This window comes from Benincasa hispida, chromosome 8 (assembly GCF_009727055.1).
Source record: "Benincasa hispida cultivar B227 chromosome 8, ASM972705v1, whole genome shotgun sequence".
Taxonomy (NCBI): Eukaryota; Viridiplantae; Streptophyta; class Magnoliopsida; order Cucurbitales; family Cucurbitaceae; genus Benincasa; species Benincasa hispida.
In genome coordinates this window covers 13541576-13561287 of record NC_052356.1, presented here as the reverse complement: position 1 = coordinate 13561287, position 19712 = coordinate 13541576, and the positions used below count along the sequence as shown (strand labels likewise).

The 19712-nt window shown below is 31.8% G+C and overlaps 1 protein-coding gene across 1 annotated transcript; it reads right to left on the bottom strand.

Moving 5' to 3' along the window:
* Window positions 1-781: 781 nt before the first annotated feature.
* LOC120083316 (actin-depolymerizing factor 2-like) lies at window positions 782-2714 on the bottom strand. Its single transcript, XM_039039015.1, has 3 exons — window positions 2547-2714; window positions 1336-1601; window positions 782-1220 (listed from the first exon to the last, which is right to left on the bottom strand). Exons 1-3 carry the CDS (start codon window positions 2547-2549, stop codon window positions 1070-1072), a joined length of 420 nt encoding a protein of 139 aa, XP_038894943.1. The 5' UTR covers window positions 2550-2714; the 3' UTR covers window positions 782-1069.
* Window positions 2715-19712: the final 16998 nt, after the last annotated feature.

Here is a 19712-nt window from a genome sequence, read left to right as displayed (position 1 = left end):
GATGTTGAGCATCACAACTTGGATGAGGTGGGAATACGTGGTCTGTATCATTTATGCCTAGAAGACAAGTCCACTCAAGGGCCTAAAAAGAGTATTCTTCTGGAAAGAATAAGAACAATTTACTAAAGATGTATTAATATTTAAGAAATTTTGAGATGATTAAGAAAAAGGGGGGAAACGAAATCACTGTTACGGTAAAAAAGTTTGAAAGGGGGGAAGAAATAAGGAGTGTAATATAATCAAATAAACATATTTTAACCTATCTTTTAATATTTTATCATTTAAAGTAGGGTGAATTGCAAAAACCACCTCTAAAGTAAGGTGGTAGTTGCAATTATACCCTCAAACTTTCAATTATAAAAATTAAGCCCTCAAACCTCTACCACAGTTAAAATTAGACTCTCATATGTTGTAGAAATTGGACTCCCAAATGATATTTGAAAGTTTGAGAATATAAATAGAACTCACACCTATTACACGAAGAATAAATCTTCATTGTAGTACTGGACAAAGTCGTATAAGATCATGAGAACCCAATATTTTCCAACTAAACAGATTGACAGAGGAACAAACATGGAGTCTTCCGGTTTTCTAATGCAAAATGTTAATAAAATCTAAATTCTGCAAGTAATTGTGGACAAAGATCAAGATCAAAGAAGAGAGGAGCTACCAAATGAGAATCGAGTAAACCTGGTAAGAAAGCCCATGTTGCTGTGCTCTCTAGAAAGAGTAAATTGACATTGCAACCATTCAACTCAGAAGCATCCTTGGATCTAAAACAAAAGGTCAAACATCATCTTAGATGTGCTGTGCATGATAAAAGACGTTCCTGACCAAAATCATGTAGCATTACATAGGGAGATATTGCATTAATTCCACACGATAAATCATACAATATAAGGTGGGGGGAAAAATGACCAAAGATTGTTCCAGATGGACATAATTCTATAAGACAAAACTTAAAAACAACCCAATGTGTAATCAAAGCACATTCATAAACCCAGCAATTAATAACATCATTTCACAATGTAAAACAGACACCACAAGAAGTTGATAACGAGAAGGCTTCTTATTTAGCACGGCTTTTAAAAACATCGAGATCCATTTCAGATGGGTCAGTAGCTTGCAGCTCAATTTGAATGCCATCCAATTCTCTTCTAAACTTGTCCTTTGAACTTGCATAAATCATCTTGCTTCTTACCTTCGATGTGTCAGGAGACCTTTGCAACCAAGAAAAGAAAATAGTGATGATAAGTGATGGAAACTAAAAAGGGTTAATTAGGTCAGGAACATAGCATTACACAGAATTTGTTTAAGTTTTCATCATAATATTACCAAGCAATGAAGAAAATTCTGCTCTTCGGAACATTCTCTTTAGTCATAAATTCAAAATCATAAACTGCATATCGGCATTCATCAGCAGGAAGACAGGCTGTGAAGTCTTCATATCCTTGACCTGGCTCACCAACCTTATCCACAGTGACTTGCTTTTGCTTCTCTTCAATCTTATATACAATGTATCTGTAAGTTCTCTTGGTCTTCAGCTCCAAGAACTTAAGCTTACAGTCATCATGAACAGCCATACCCGATGCCGCGTTAGCCTACAAAAAATATTGGAAGAAAATGAAAATACAGTTCTAGGGAAAAGAAGTCAAAACTGTGTACAGTAAACAAAATCAAATGCCTAAAAGAATTCACAGTGCCAAATCACTTTCGGTACAATTCCCCTTTGAGTTAGATATTTATAGAACCTGCTTGGTTACAGTTTACAAGTCTGATCTCTACATGGTTCTTTAGAGTCTATTCTCACAATCATTGAGAGATAAACATTCATTGTTTTTGGCATAAATGAGCAGTTGCCTATTGCGTATTATTGCATTCCATTTAGATTCTCAACAAAACGGTTTTAACTAACGAAATTGGATGCACTATTGAAAATTCAAAGTGGGCATCATGATAAAATATAAAAAATCCATTTCATTCCAAATCCTTCCCCCTATTTCTCCGCGGCAGTTGGGGACTTAATTTGGTCCACCGACCCCGCCGCCGCCAAGTAATCACCATGTAACTGATTATCAACAATCTTATCAACAACCTACATGCACTCAATTTACTTCACAAGATTATCATCCTGATGGCTGAAAGCATACACAAAACCTCACCATCTTTCCACCAACAACCAAATCATCATCTCCATCACCAAGAACAACCAAATCCACAGAACCAAGCAACACAAACGATCAAGTCCGAAAGACTAATAAACAGCGGTAATCAGTAATCAGTAATCAGTCACGATCACAACCAATCAACACAAACCACTTCAAATCGAGTAAACGAAATTCAAATCAACCAAACCCGATCGTGAGCAAATCGGACAAAAAAAACTCAAACGATCTAGATCAAAGCATGTGCATAATTCAGATCCACACCATGTAGGTGCTAAAATCACATCTACAGGCATAAGAGATAAAAATCAAGCAAAAGGAACGGAAAAAAGAGTATAAAATGAAGTGGAAATCAGAGAAATCAATAAAAAGGGAGCTCACCATGGCTGAAACTTGAGTAGGGAAAGTGAATCAGAAGATCTAGGGAGAAGAAGAGGAAGAACAATCCTCAGATGTGAGATTGGTAAGAGAAGAATTCGGCGAAATGTTTTTGAGATATTTCTTCTCTCTTTCTTTCGGTTCTTGTTCTCTCTTCTTGGTAAACGGTGGCTTTACTTTTTCCGTAATATCATGATGGCGGTCATGCGCGACAGCGGAGTTGGAGCGAGTAAATCCAATGAGATGCTAACACGTGTCTCTATGTGAAATGACTATTGTGCCCCTGAGTGATGTTGCTTTCTTGGTCAGCTTTCTTTCTTGTGGGGTTTGGATACCATCGGATGTAAATGACGTTTCTAATTTTATGCTTTGAAAAAAATGGAGAAATTTATTTCGAAGTTGGGATGCAAGTAGAGTTTTTCTCAAGCCATTTGGGATGCTAAGTGGTTGCTATAGTATCTATGAGTTATTATAATAATTCATATATATTTAGAGTGTAAACTATTTTAGTTTTTTTATAATAATAAAAGAGAGTAAAAATAGTAAATGTTATAGGAAAAAAATTATTTAAAATAATAATAACACTATAGCAAAGAGTAAACGATAATAAATTGGGGTTTTGAAATAGGGTTACTGTAGCTACTTAGGGAATACAAAATAGTATTTACTATAGCAAGAGATAGTTATTATAATTTTAGAATAGTTCTTGCTCCAAATACGCCTTAAGTTTTAGAATAAAGTTCTAGATCAATGGCATGTTGATATAGTGGTTAACCGACTAAAAATATGAGGCAATTTTATTTGTATGGTCTTCTCTTTCATATTCTCTTTCTCTTTTCTTTTCAAGCAAACTTTATCATTCGACACTTGTTGTCATTGAAGTTTGAAGTTGAGATGAACGACCAATGAACTATTTGTTCTAAATTGCTAGGAATGAGCTACTAACTTGGAACAAATTCATTCCCAATAAACTTGAACAAGTGAGATAGCTATGATCACCAAGAGAGAGAAGAGGAAGGAAAAGAGGGAGAGAGGATGAAGAAGGTAATCGCATCAAACCATCCAATAAACAAAATTGTTGCATCATCAAATTTATCTAGGATGATTCGACGTCTTAACCACATTGTCGACATGCAATGGATAAATGAGGCCAATGATTATTTAGAACCATTTTTTAAACCCTAGAGTCTAAGGTATCCTTTTGAAATTTTAGTGACTAAATATATATCAAATTCAAATGTCATAGATCAAGTATATTTTTATCTTAAATTTTAGCTTAAATTATAAGTTTAGGCTTGAAAAAATATATATATATATTTAATAGGTCCATAAACTTTCAATGTCATATAAATGAATGGTTTGTTCCAAGAGATTGTTTGAAAAAAAGGTTTTCTAATAAAAGACCGAGTGTCTTTAGATTACTCTTACTTCTTGAAAGTTTGAAGAACCTTATATATAGATCACATCTCTAAAAGACCTAAAAGAGATAATATTTTTTAGATCTTTAGCCTTTGTGCATTAACTTATATCTCGAGCTTTGAAAAAAGTATGGTAACATAATCTATAGAAATAAGACTCATCTCAACTAGAACAATCCTAGGATAGTAGTAGTCTTTAATCATGAACTTCTTCATGACTTCTTATTAAGGATTAAAGCTTTATTTCTTGTTACTTTGTTGCGCTTGAGATAACTTTTATGAATCTTATAACTTTTTTTGGTTTCATTTTTCTTATATCATACTTGATGAAAGTATTCGATAATTTTTCAATGTGATGTGACTAACAATTCTTTGCATAACATTTACGGTTATTAGAAACTTAGTGATATTTCTAATCGATGTTAGGTAAAATAATTACAACCAGATTTATTTGGACATAATGAAATGCTAGGACCCTATGTTGTGCATATGGATTGATTCTTTTATGCAAATATATCTAGCAGATTATGAGAATATGGTATTGTTGGGATATATACCCTAAAGCCTTATAGTTATATGTTATTTAAATCAATGATTGATTAGTTTTATATGCAATAATTTATTATACAGAGATTCAAGACTATCTTATGTGACTTAAACCTGTATGTGGAGACATGTGGATAAGTTATAATCTAAATGGTCTGTAGTAGGATAAAGTTGGGTGTCTTATCCTAGTAACACTACAGATATGACCCGTTTTGTTATTGTTACGGTAAGTAGATAAATTACTTCCTTAACGGCTGATTTTGGGGCTTAAACAATGAGGCCCTTCACCCTCTCTTACCTCAAGAGAGGTTCAGTTATAGTTGAACTATGACTAATTATTTGGTACTTAAAGAGTTAGATATAATTACAGGGGTAAAAAGGTTATTTGACCCGACTGTATTTATGAGCAATAACGCATTGTTGATTGGTATATCTAATGGACAAAAAAATATATCCATAGTGCAAAAAGTGCAACTGTCGATCTTTAAAGTGACCGACAATTAATGAAGGTTGATTAATTTAATTAATTAAAAAGTTTAATTAATTAATCAAATATCATTGGAGCTTCAATCTATATGTCCATAAAGTCCACTTGTTAGCTCAACAAGGAATACTGAGAATCAAACTAATTTTTGTTTAATTTGAATTTTTTAATTAATTAAAGGGAATTAATTATATAAGATACAATGTATGTTGATACATAGTAAAGTATAATGTATGTGTAGAATCGTATGGCAGGGTGAATAGGGTTTAATCAAACTAATTTAAAACTTTCTACTAATGTGGACCCAATTAAATAATTTAAACAATAAATTTATGAAAATAAATTCAAACAAAAAATAACCAAGTGATTAAAACTAACACTTTTAACACCTAATTTGATTTTAATAAAAAGATTGGTATGAGATAGGTAAAGATCAATTCAACCAACCTAAATAAACATAAGCAATTAATTTAAGGAACAAATATTGCAATTAATTTCATGCAATAAAATATAACAACAAATTAATTGCAAAATTAAAGTAAGAGAGGGATAGAGAAATTAACACTGAAAATTTTATAGTGGTTCGGCACAACTAGCCTACGTCCACTTTTGAAGCTCCTTTTGGGTACTTCATTAGAAGTTTTTGACTCTTTCCACGGCTTATAGTTGAACTGTTCTTTTTCTGGGCACAAGAACAAACCTCATCCTTTCTATGGTTGAGGATCAAACCATTACAACAACTCTTTTTTCAGGATCAAGAGCAACCCTTGCAATAGTTTGAAAAAATAAATAGCGCACTCGACAAACTCTCTAAAAGAGTGGATTTACAAATTTAGCACTCAATAAATCAATCCCCACAACATAAAATATCTCTCTCAAGAAGAAAATGAACAAAAGAAAATTGAAGTTTGGAGAGAGAGCAACAACGGTGGCTTAATGAGTTATTGAGGATTGAAAATAATAAAAATTGTTGTTGGGATTTGGAGAAGAAGATGAGTTTAAATAGAGAGGAAAAATTATTGAAAACCACATTTAATCTAGACTAATAGATCTTGGAAAAGAAAAATCAATGATGGATATTTTAAACTAAACTAGTAGTTAGACACAAACAAAATATAATATTAAATTCTTTCTCTTTTTAAATTTATTTTCATTTTTAAAAACTCAACAAAAAAGCAAAAACACACCATATGTCCAAAACTAACCGTTAGACACAAACTAAATAATATTAAATTCATTTTCCTTTTAAATTCATTTTCTTTTTAAAACCAATCCAAAAATCAAAAGCCCGTGTCACTCCTTCATTGCTCCAAGTGACACCTTTAAATTGGTCCACTTTGATAGAAAACTTATGTCAGGTCATCAGCTTGAGATTTTTCCGTTTAGTTTGTTTCGGTCATATCTTCTTTGTTTGAACTCCGATTTGAGTGATCAAATTGCATTGGAACCGTTGTTTCAAGCTTTACACAATGGAAACTTTAAAAAACTCATTGCTAATAAATAAAAGTAAGTTTGTTATCATCAAAATATTAATTAATTAATTAATTTGAGATTAAGGTCCAAAAATACTACAGTATGTTGATTAGTTTTATGAGAGAAATAAATATTTGAATATGATTCATGAAGAGATCGAATCCCAAGCGGAAGCATATGATCACTTTGCAATTTTGGTTTCTATTTTACATAAACAAAATATGGTATAAAAATAATAACATAATGGATAAACAATTACGATTAGCATGCATTTAAGAGAAGAAAAGAGGGAAGAGCTAAACCCTACTTTGTAGATTCCCAAATTCTTCACGATTCTCTCCGTGTCTTCTCCGAAACGTCTCTTTAATGATCAAGAAACACCACCATAAGTGAAACTTTATTATTCTCTAGGATCCCAAGAATTGGATGTGTGGTCTCCAAGACTTGAAAGAGGAAGAAGAAGTAGTAATGAAAAAAAAGAGAGATTTTGAGAGAAATAATAGGAGACTATGATTCAGATTTCCAAATTCAACTGTGTCACATAGAGAGGAGGGGTGACCCCTTCTCCTAATCTTTCCTATTCTTACTCTAGTTCTAATTTAATTAAATAACTCTTATTTAATTAATTAGTGTAATAATTAAATAACCATATATATTAAATTCAATTTAATATATATAATAAATAAATAAACATTACATGTTTATTTATCTCTACTTATAAAAAATTAATTAATTAATTAACCATTAATTAATCAATTAAACGACAATATTAAATCATATTTAATATAGAATTAATCAACATATTATTATCACATATTTATATGTATACATTTCTTTAATATTTGAATCTTATTCAAATATTTTTCTCTCTTAATCATTGATCACATCTATAGTTAACCATATTATATTAATCTCATTAATATGCAATTGATTTGAACAATTCAAACTATTCCTCTTATATATCTTTTAATGAGCTAACAAGGAGACCTTATGGACCTACAGATTAGAAACTTCAATGATATAAGATTAATTAATTAAAATCTTTAATTAAATTAATTAAACTCTTTAATTAAATTAATTAATTTTCATTAACTACAGGTCACTCCCCTAAAGACCAATAGTTGTACCCTTCGTAATGTGAATTTATTTATGTGTCCATGGATATAACCAATCAATAGCGAGTCGATCTTTCACAAATTGCTCATAATTAGTTGGGTGAAAATACCATTTTGCCCTATAGTTACATCTAACTCCTTAAATACCACCGATCCCTCTGATGAACAAACAGTTTATAGTCCAATTATAAACTAACACCTCTACGTCTAGTGAAAGGTTCAGGTCTCAATGTTCAAGACCTGAAATTAGCTATTAAGGGAGCAATTTATTTACTTTCCCTAAGGTAAAAAAATGAATGAATTTCATCTTGTGTAGTTGTGTTCCCAGCACCCTACCTGGACAAGTCCCAAAATGGTAGGTTTGTTGAGTCGGCTAACAAGGCCACTCTCACCTATACAAATCAAAAGATTGCCATCATAGATAGAAGTTCACAACTCAATTAGAATTAAGGTCAAGTCACCTATGGTCATCCTAGTGAAATATAAGTCTCTTCTAGCAACAATGTTATATAGATAGACTATTCATTTTGCGGTTCGGTCTTATACAAACTCTTTGTATAGAATACTCTCGCTTGCATGTTTTCACATGAGCGATCAGGATCAGATCATTTGTAGCACTTTACAACAATTGTAACATCTACAAAGTAGGTCATATTCGTAGTGTCACCAGGATAAGGTACCCAATTTTATCTATCTACTACATACCATTAGGTTATTACTTAAACATGATCCACATATATATCTCTACATACATGTTTAAGTTTCATAAAATAACCCTGGATCTTAGTTTATTGGATTGAATTAATGCAGTCTAAACATTAATAAAATACCTCTTATTTTATTAGATATATAATTTGTCTTTACAAACTATAAGATACACCCGGTTTAGGACATTAACTCCAATAGTTCAAATATTAGTTATATGAATATTATTCATATAGAAACTATACGTTAAAATTAATGTGAATGTGATTCATATTAAATTTATAGTTTGATGAGAGAGATAATTATTTGAATGTGATTCAAATATTATTAATATGAATGTGATTCAAATAAATACATAGGTTATTTGAGAGAATAACAAACTATAAATTATATTATATGTGATATAATATAAACTATAGGTTATATGCGATATAACATATAATTTATATATATATATATATTAAAATGGTTAATATTTATTTCCAAATTTTGAATTTGAATTTATTTTACAACTCCCTTTGGGAGTTATTCTCTTAAATTTTTTGTTAAAAATAAGGGAAAGTGGTTTCCCTTATTCATTCATTCAATTACGTGAAAAATAGGAGAGAGAGGATGATCATCATCTTCATCCCTCTCATTCTCTCCCTGTGGGTTTTCTTCCTCTCTCAGAAAACTGTCTAAAAAAAAAACTCTTAACCTCTCCCTTTACACAAAATTAAGAAATTTGAAGCTCACAATTCTTTAATGATTCTCATCTTTACTTGTGTACTCAGAAAAATACATAAAAAAGAACAAAAGAAAAGATGCTCATATGTAAAGTAAAAAAAAAAAAACTCTCAATCTCAACTCACCCTTTACGTAAAATTAAAAATTAGAAGCTCACAACTCTCTAATGATTCTCATCCTTGAGAATAACAAGAAAGGTCTCATGGTGATGTCTCCTTCCTTGTTGCTGTGTTCGTGGTGTCAGGTTTATGAGATTAGGAGAAGAAGACGTGCTATGGAGAGGAAGTGAGAAAACGGTACTTCAAGGTTATGTGATATCCCTTTCTCTTCTCCTTTCTCCATTTTTACAGCTCAAGCATACTTTAGATTAATATGTTTATCCTTGTGTTTCCGTCGCTTTGAATTACTCTATAATTGTAGATTCTGTAAAATGGAATTAAGAGACAACGACATCCAATTGTTTCTGCTACTGGGAACTTCAATCCCTTTCACTTGGTATAAGAGCCATCTTGAGTCTCTAAATTTCATTTTTAAACTTTAATTCAGAGTTAATGGTGGGTGTTTAGATCTGCATCGTGATGTATGTTTTGGGATTTTGAAAATTGGATGTTTTCGAAATTGGCTTTAGACTTATTGCTTTCAATTCGTCGATTTGTAAGGGCCCATTGTATTTTTTGGCATAATGTTCTTACAATCAAGTCTGTATTCATGTCCGTGTTGCTGTGATCAAGTTTTGACTTCAATTTGGTGAAATTTGGAGCAAGAACGGTGCAAAACTAATGAACGGACGAAATAGAACAAGCATTCTACTTTAGAGCGTAAGGCTAGAGCATTCCAATGCTCGCCTTACTCTATAAGGTAGAGGGCTCAGCGTCGCAACGCTTTAGCTGCAACATTGCAATGTTGCGTGGAGCATCGCGACGCTGTGAATAGTGTAGTGCCACGCTATGGCAAATGAGCGCCAATATCGTGATGCTGGCGGAGACCGTTGTAATGCTCCGGATGTGGTAGCGAGCGTTTGAAGTTGTCTGAGATCGTGTTTTCAAGCACTTCTGAAGGCAGTTTTAGCGTTTTTTGTTATTTATTAATTATCAATTTGTAATAATTAATTATATTTATTTGTTTTTCATTAATTAGTTTAATATAAGTGTTAAATGAATTTAATTAATGCTTAGGATACTAATTTCGATCCAATATTTCTTGTATATTTAATTATACATATGATGTATGATTTTATAATCTTATATGTCATATTATATGCCATATAGTATAAATCTCACCGTAGGATAAACATTATGTCATGCATCATTTTAATATAAATGTTATATTATAAAGTTACATGATTAATTAAGCATGCTCATGCATCATATCATATAATTGTTATATTGTATGATTGCATACATAAATAACATTTTCATGCATAATTTTATATTATAAATGTTATAATATATAGTTTAGATGAATGGATCTATGTTATTCAATTTTCATTACTTTTATGATATAATTGTTATGTATGATGTCATGAAAATGAGGATGCATGAAACATGACGTTACTTTAGGAAAATATAATTGTTATATTTTTCAAGTATGTCATTAGATGCATGTATAGGTTTAAATTATTTCATTAATTCTTTATAAGTGTTATAAGTTTAATGAAATTAGAATTAAAATATATAATCAAGAATTACATGCAAACATAGGTGAAAATTAATTTTAAATGGTTTAAAATTAATTTCATCTAGACCTATGTTAATAATGTTTCTAATATGATTAGAAATATGTTTAATCTTTTAACTTCTATTTAATAAGATTAAATTGGATTAAATAAAAGATTAAGTTTATAATATAATTGTCTATAAGGGACCTTTGTCTAAAGAAAGTTTTGTCTAAGGCTGAGGTTTTTAAGCTGATAGAAACAGAACACTCCTACTTAGGAACCAACCTGGAAGGTGAACTAGACAATAATGTTATAAGCATGCAATAAATGATTATGTTTATTAAAGTGTTTAATAAACAAGAAACATATATTGTTCGACAATCCAATATAAGAGTTATATTGAGTCAATTTAACAATTCACTTAGATAGATTTATTAGCCTAATTTGCCTAAGTAATGAACCACATTTGTAAAATACTTAGTGGAATAAAAAAGATGTCTATAATATGTCATTTTTCCACTCACGTTATCTCTAAAAGTTCACATGGTGAGACTCATGTTTGGCTTTGAGGCACCCTGGGAGCGTCCCCCTTCAGATGGTGTTTGCATGGGTCAATATCAAGGTGAATGGAGAAGGTATATATGTAACTGGGAGAAGGATGTGTGTCAACATGTCCTATGGTCTCCTTCATTGGTTTGCATCATGAGATCTTCTTGCACGACCTCGAGGCACACTTGGGAACGTCCCCCTTCGAATGGTTTGTGTATTAGGTCAATATTAGGGCGAACTCTAGAAATGGATAGGACCGCTTTAGTTTTTGCCTCAATCGGTTTTTCCATTCGGTTGGCTCATTGGGTGGAACTATAGAGTCTAAAATGGAAGGTCAAACTTACAAGAAATTGTTAGGCAAGTTAATGATTTCTTGACCAAATAAATGGTAACTAATTGTTATAGGAATAAGAATTATTCTAGTGTAACAATTGGTTGAGAATGACTCAATTCGGTGAATGAATGACTGATCCCCTTTGGTGGCTTTTATTCTGACTCACTGGAGTATTACGACAATAGAAATTTTGAATTAATATGAATAAGATTCATATTAATTAGGTTCATTATTTTAATTTCTATGTCGAATAAGAATGGATAGTAGATTGCATATGGTCAATTAACATGTTTTTATATAATTCAAAGTTACGCCATTCCATCTCAAGAGTTTTATTTTTTGATTATCAATATAAGTCAAAAGGTTGAAAAATATTTTAATTTGAAAAGTCATCAACATATAATGGCAATGTACTTTTGTCTTTTATTTGGGAAATGTTCTCAAAAGGAATTATTTCCAATTCATGAAGTGTTCATGAATAACTGCATGAATAATTTTTGCAGTGATAGCTTGCTTTATTGTCCGGATAACATGTGATGTGTTTGAATTATACGATAAAGTCATGACAAAACATATTGTATGTTGGAGTCATGGAAAGCTATATGTCCAAGAAAACTACTGCGATTGGAGCTAATGAGGAAAATGTTTCCAAATTAGTTTGGAAAGTTTGATGAGGAATTTTAAAAATACCACAAAAGGAAAAAATCAAATTAAGTAAATATGATTTACTAAGTTCTTGGTGGAGAATACAAATTCACACCTTGATAGTTGAATAATGATTCACTATCAAAATTTTTCTTCATTACAATTAGATTGTAAACCTTGACGAATACTTAATTTAATGGAATAGTTATACTAGTTAGCAACGAGAAGCTCATCTCAGTTAAAGTAGTGGAAGACATTAAAATGTTGTTTATTTATGCTAAATGTGGTGCTTTTTTTCACCATAAAAAAAATTAATTTATCCAAACTTTATTACTAAATATTTCATAAAGTATGAACAATTTTAGTAATAAGGCATGTTTTCAAAAGTTGTTTCGAAAATATGTTCAACTTTAAATAAATACTTTTTTACGTGTTAAATTAAAATATTGTTCATTTATGCTGATATATGGTGCTTTTATCACTATAAGAGAAATTCAATTTCTCCATACTCTTTTACTAAACATTTGATAGAGTATGAATGATTCAGCTTTGAATAAATAAGTTTTTATGTGTTAAAGGTTAACACATCTATATACTAAACTGAGAGGGTGTAAGGATTAATGGATCCAAAAACAAAGAAAGATTCTATCCTCCTAAAGGGATACATGTCTTTGGCTTTTAAATCACACTTACAGGTAATCCTCTAAGAGTTAAAGTTAAATTATTATTACCTATTAAAAGCCTTGCTTCTCATATAGGTGTGTCATTAACGCCTTATTAGATAAGGTTACTTGGCCAATATTAGATTTTCTTTGACCCAGGTGGAGCATAAGTCCGACTTCATAAATAAGCCATTAATATAATTGATGAGTATTTATGAATAAATGTATCTTATTCTAATGCAACTTACGTATTATTTTATTTGATAATTTAAAAAAAAATTAGACTAAAGTTTAAGTCATTTAAGGAAGCATATTGTGACATTATAATCAGATCATAATGATTAGTGCAGGATATTTGTTGTATTAAGCCTAGTTGATAGAGATGAGATGAAATCTCAACTTCGAGCATTAGGTACAATTTGGATGAAATTGTGCTGCAACAAGAGAAATGTGGCCTTGTTGAACTTAGTACATTTTAAGTACTTTGTTAAACATAGTCCTAATCTTTTAAAATTACACTGATACCTAACTCCACTAAGGATATGCAATGAAGATTGCAGTTTTGAACGTTATTTCCTCCAAAATGTTTACAAAACAATGTTAGATTATGAAAGTGTTGTAAAATTTGTGTATTACATTTTAGGTTCTGGGTAAGTTGATACACTTGTGTCCAAACAAACCCTTAGTGAAATAAATGTTCAAAAGTAAGCCTAGTTGTAGGTAGTCCTTGAGGAGTTTAAAATGACCTTTTGGACATTCTAAAGTAAAATGATGTATTTGTGTGACAATTACCGATTCATTTGGAAAGTTAAAGGTTGCAGACCTGTAACAAGGTCAAGCTATGTTGATGAATTAATTTCATGTAAAACTACGTAATAGTTAACAAGTGTTGTTAATCATTTATTTTCATTTGAATGTCAATTTCTAGTTATTAAACAAATAACTCTTCATTGTAGTGGGAGAGTTATGAGATAATTCAACCTTTGTAAAGGCTTACTTAAAGTCTCCATTGTCATATAGATGACAAGGTGAAAACTTATAAACCTTTCAGTAGTGGGAGAGTTATGCGATGACTCAACCTTCGCTGTGACTTATTGGACGTCAAAGCTGTCATACTGGATAACAAGAATTGAAAGAAGTTGACAAAGAGAAATTTTGTTAAGGTCATAAATTTGAGATAAAGTAGAGTACTTAATCTCATTTAATTTTTTTGTAGATTTTCATTGATGGGGGCAACCTCAAAGGATATTAATAGATTTACAAAAGGGGAGACTTGAAAGTGTAGTACTTGGAGATGGGAATCTTCAAAGTAAGACTCTTGGTGTTTGGTGAAAACCAACGAGAACGATGCATGATTTAATTCATTGTTGCATATGAGATATGTAAAAATGAATACTTTTTTTTATGAAAAGAAGTTCAATGCATCTACACAATTTCAAGAAAATGACTTTGAACGATGATGATGTACTTGTATAGACAAGAAAATGAAACGTGGGTATTTATCTGTTTTATATTGATATTTGCTTATTATGAACGAAGTAGAAATCAATATGCAAGTTTGATTATTTAACCAATTTTCAAATAATTGATTTAAAGAATTTTAGTATATTAAAAGTCCACATACAAATGTTTAGGACATAATGTTAAATTTGTCTCATGCATCTTACGTTTACAAAGTAGTCGTTTAATGTTCGATACAATTATTTCATATGGAATGGTAATGTACCATTCTACAATGAAGTTTATATATTCAAGGGAAAAGTTTACTAAGACACCTCAAATGTTGAGGGGATTTAAATCTTACATGAGACTCAATTAAAATTTAATATACAATTGGTTTGTTAAATTGGTAAAGTCGATAGTATGACCATTGAGTTTTGAAAATTAAAAGTTACGAATAATTACTGTTGGGGTTGATTCCCTAAAGTCTCGTGTCCTATAGTTTGTAAACAGTTTGTACGAACGCTTGTGTTGTTAATATATGATATTTACTTCACATCTTGTATTTTGCTCATTTACTTGTTTTATTTGCTTTACCACAAACTAATAAACATAAAATCCCTGGTTATCTGTATGTGAATCAAGCATGTATGTGGTGACATACAAGTGGATCATGTCTTGAGTGATAACCAAAATGGTCTATAGTATATGGATATAGGAGGGAAACCTTATCCTGTTAACGCTACGGATGCGGCCCGCTTTGTGGAATGGTCACAAGTGTTGTGACTTGTCACAGATGGTCTGATCCTGATCATTAATGGCTGTCTCTTATACACATCTAGATGTGTATAAGAGACAGATTCTATACAAAGAGTTTGTATAAGACCTGACCATGAAGTGTTAATGTCTCGTTATATAACACCGTTCATGACAGAGACTTCACTTCACTAGGATGACCATAGGTAACATGACCTGAATCCTGAGTGAGTTTGGAACTCCTGCCATTGAGGGTGGTCCTTTGATTTGTATGGGTGTGAATGGCCAGGTCGCCGATTCAAACCTACCATTTAGGGGATTCGTCTGATTGGGGAGTTGGGAACTCAGCTATACAAGATGGAATTCACTCCTTCCTCGAGGCAGAGGTAAGTAGATAGATGGCTTCTTTAAGGGTTGATTCCGGGGCTTGAACGATGTGGCGCCACACATCTTCTCTTAGCCCGAGAAGTGTTCATTTATAGTTGGACTATGTTGTATTGTTCATTAGAGGAATCAGTGGTACTTAAGGAGTGAGATGTAACTACAGGGGCATAATGGTAATTTGGCCCAGTTGTACTTACGAGCATCTGTGAAGGGTCATCATACTCATGATTAGTTATATTCGATGGATACAGAAATATATCTGTGGTAAGAAGAGTTCAACTGTTGATCTTTAGTGAAATGCTTGACAATTAACGCATAGTGGATCTCGTGGCTAAAGAGTTTAGTCAGCTATTCACGTACCATTGGATCTTCGAGCCACAAGTCTATTAGGTCCCCTGGGTAGCTTGGATAAAGTCGGGAACCAGTATTTGGGTTAATTTGAAATGTTCAAATTGACAAGAGAAAATTCGATTATATATGATATAATTGGATTGGTTAATTATATATGATATAATTGGCTAAATATATGAGATACATTATTATGGAGGAAATTAGATATAAATATGATTTATATCAAGTAGAGGAGAAAATACTATAGTAGATATGTGATATCAAACTATTGGATATAAATATAATATGATTATATTTATTAATGAATTAATTGATTAATTATGATAATTAATCCTTTTTCCACGTTCGGACCTGAGTTAGTGGACAGCATCGGTTATGGTAACCGATGAGTTAAAAATGAAAAAAAAATTTCATTTTGGATTGTGCAATCGATATTCTGTAATTCCGCCCAAAAGATTTCATGAAAGCGCGTTGCTGCTTTCTAAAACGATCGCCCGAGAGCCTATATGATAGTCGCTTCTCCGCCTAAACGATCGTTCACCTCGTGATTTTACTAAACGATCGTACACCTTTTCTTAAACGATCGTTCAGCATATCCTACACGATCGTGTAGCTTCTCTATACGATAAGAACTTCTGCTATACGATAGCGTTGTTTTCTCTCCCACTTGCTTATCCCCTACATGACTCGTTTTTCCTTCGTCCTCTACCAAATTCACCAAAGCCCACCTTTTGGGTTTTCATTCTGAGAATACCCAGGGTTCATTAGTGGTGGTATCGTCCCTGTTGTGGCGTTCGTGTTCGCGTTGATTGTGCAGCTGCAGTCGACGTTCCCGCCAGTCGTTGGTAGATTTGTTGGAGGGTTCCGCTGCGTTGGGGTTCTGAAGTTTGAAGATAGTTTTCAACTAGTACGGAACTCTTTCCCTTATGTTTTTATTGTTCATAGCATGCCGTTAATTAAGTTTTGATTGCATAACTGTATATGTTGTATGTATATGGTTCGATTTCGGTCACTGTGAGATCGAAGCGATCCGAACACGATGGAATTCTCTGTATGAGATCCTTCAATTACATGTGGGTGTATATAGTTTAAGATTTGATCTGTTACGTGATACACTGTTTCATATTGGATCTAGAGAAATTCGTGTTTTATCCTTGTTGGTGTATATTGGACTATAAGGCAATCTTTTGCTTGTGAAGCAATAATTTACATAAGTTAAGTATGTCCTAAGATATTTGAAAGCTAATTTAGATATAACTTAATCTGTCCACTTTATGAGATAACGTGGTACAAGAATTGAGTTTGAGGATATATGTAACCACCAAGTTGTAGAAATAAAATAGAATAAGAGAAACACCTTGTTGGTGAACAAATATTTTTTGTTGACATAACAATTTGAATTATATAAAATGATTCTTTAGGCTAAAGTGTGAGAGGATTCCTAAACTGTCTGGGACTATGATACAAGTCTCTAGTGTGCTAGGTAAGTGGAAGAGCATGTAGGGTATAGAGTATGCCCTAGGATACATGTTTCACTGATTTACATTTCTCCGACTTTAGTGAAAATGGGAGATTGTTGGGATATATGCCCTAAAGCCCCGTAGTTATATGTTATTTGAATAAATGGTTGATTAGTTTTATATGCAATAATCCATTATACGAATATCCAAGATTGTCTAATATGACTTAAACATGTATGTGAAGACATACAAGTTGATCATGTTTAAGTGATAATCTAAGTGGTCTGTAGTATATGAATAAGGTTGGGTGCCTTATCTTGGTAACACAATTGATACGACCCGCTTTGTAATCGTTACAATTGTTGTAAAGCACTACAAGTGATTTGATCTTGATCATTCATGTGGAGACATGTGAGCGGTGGTATCCTATACAAAGAGTTTGTATAAGACCGACCACGAATTCATAATCTCTCTTATAACACTGTTGTTAGAAGAGACTTGCATTTCACCAGGATGACCATAGGTGACTTGACCTGAATCCTGAGTGAGTTGTGACTCCTGCCTATAAAAGTAGTCCTTTGATTTGTATGGGTGAGAGTGGCCAAATTTTCAAACTCAATATGCCTACCACTTTGGGGATTCGTTTGATTAAGGAGCTAGAAATACAATTAAACAAGAATGAATTCATTCATTCCCCATTGTTAGGGTAAGTAGATAAATTGCTCCCTTAAGGGCTCGTTCCGGGGCTTAAACAATGAGGTGCCTCACCCTCTCCTGGCTCGAGAGGGGTTCAATTATAGCTGGACTATGACCAATAATTCATTAAAGGAATCAATGGTACTTAAGAAGTTAGATGTAACTACTAGGGTAAAATAGTAATTTGATCCAACTGTACTTATGAGTAATTTGTGAAGGGTCAACACACTGTTGATTGGTTATATTCAATGGACACAGAAATATATCTAGTGCGAAGTGTACAATTGTCGGTCTTTGGTAGAGTGATCGACAATTAATGAAACTTGATTAATTTAATTAAAGAGTTTAATTAATTTATCAAGTATCATTGAAACTTCTATCTATAGGTCCATAAAGTCCCTTTGTTAGCTTAATAAAGACTAATGAGAATCAAATTAATTTTGGTTTAATTTGAATAGTTCAAATTAATTAAAGGGAATTAATTGTATAAGATAGAAGTAAATAATGTATGTTAATACATTATATTGTTTTATGAGATAAGTAAATATTTGAATATGATTCAAATATTATTTATATGAATATATTTAATATAAAAACTATATGTTAAAATTAATGTGAATGTGATTCATATTAAATTTATATAGCTTGATGAAAGAGATTATTATTTGAATGTGATTCAAATATTATTTATATGAATGTGATTCATATAAATACCATAGGTTAAAGTTAATATGAATATGATTCATATTAATACCATAGGTTATTTGAGAGAATAACAAACTATAAGTTATATTATATGTGATATAATATAAATTATAGGTTATATGTGATATAACTAACATATAGTTTATATATATATATATATATATATACTAAAATGGTTAATANATAGGTTATATGTGATATAACTAACATATAGTTTATATATATATATATATATATACTAAAATGGTTAATATATACTTTCAAAATTTGAATTTGAATTTATTTTAACAACTCCTTTTGGGATTTATTTTTTTTTAGATTTTTGGTTAAAAATAAGGGAAAGTGTTTCCTTTATTCATTCATTCAATTACGTGAAAACAGGAGAGAGAGGATGATCATTATCTTCATCCCTCTCATTCTCTCTGTGGGTTTTCTTCCTCTCTCAGAAAACTCTCTAAAAAAAAAGCTCTTAACCTCTCCCTTTACACAAAATTAAGAAATTTGAAGCTCACAATTCTTTAATGATTCTCATCCTTGAGAATAACAAGAAAGGTCCCATGGTGGTGTTTCCTTCCTTGTTGCTGTGTTCGTGGTGCCACGTTCGTGATATCAGGAGAAGAAGACGTGCTGTGGAGAGGAAGTGATAAGACAGTACTTCAAGGGTATGTGATATCCCTTTCTCTTCTCCTCTCTCCATTTTCACAGTTCAAGCATGCTTTAGATTAATATTTATCCTTGTGTTTCCGTCGCTTTGAATTACTCTATAATTGTAGGTTTTGTAAAATGGAATTAAGAGACAACGACATCCAATTGCTTCTGTTGCTGGGAATTCCAATTCCTTCACTTGGTACCAGAGCCATCTCGAGTCTCTAAATTTCATTTTTAAACTTTAAATTCAGAGTTAATGTTGGGTGTTTAGATCTACATTGTGATGTATGTTCTGGGATTTTGCAAACTGGATGTTTTTGAAATTGGCTTTAGACTTTATTGCTTTCAATTCGTCGATTTGTAATGGCCCATTGTATTTTTTGGCATAATTTTCTAATCGAATCTGTATTCATGT

Excerpts from the sequence above, each read along its gene's own strand:
- LOC120083316 (XM_039039015.1), bottom strand. Across the intron at positions 1,221-1,335 it reads AGAATTTTCTTCATTGCTTG|GTCTCCTGACACATCGAAGG; the intron begins GTAATATTATGA and ends TTGGTTGCAAAG.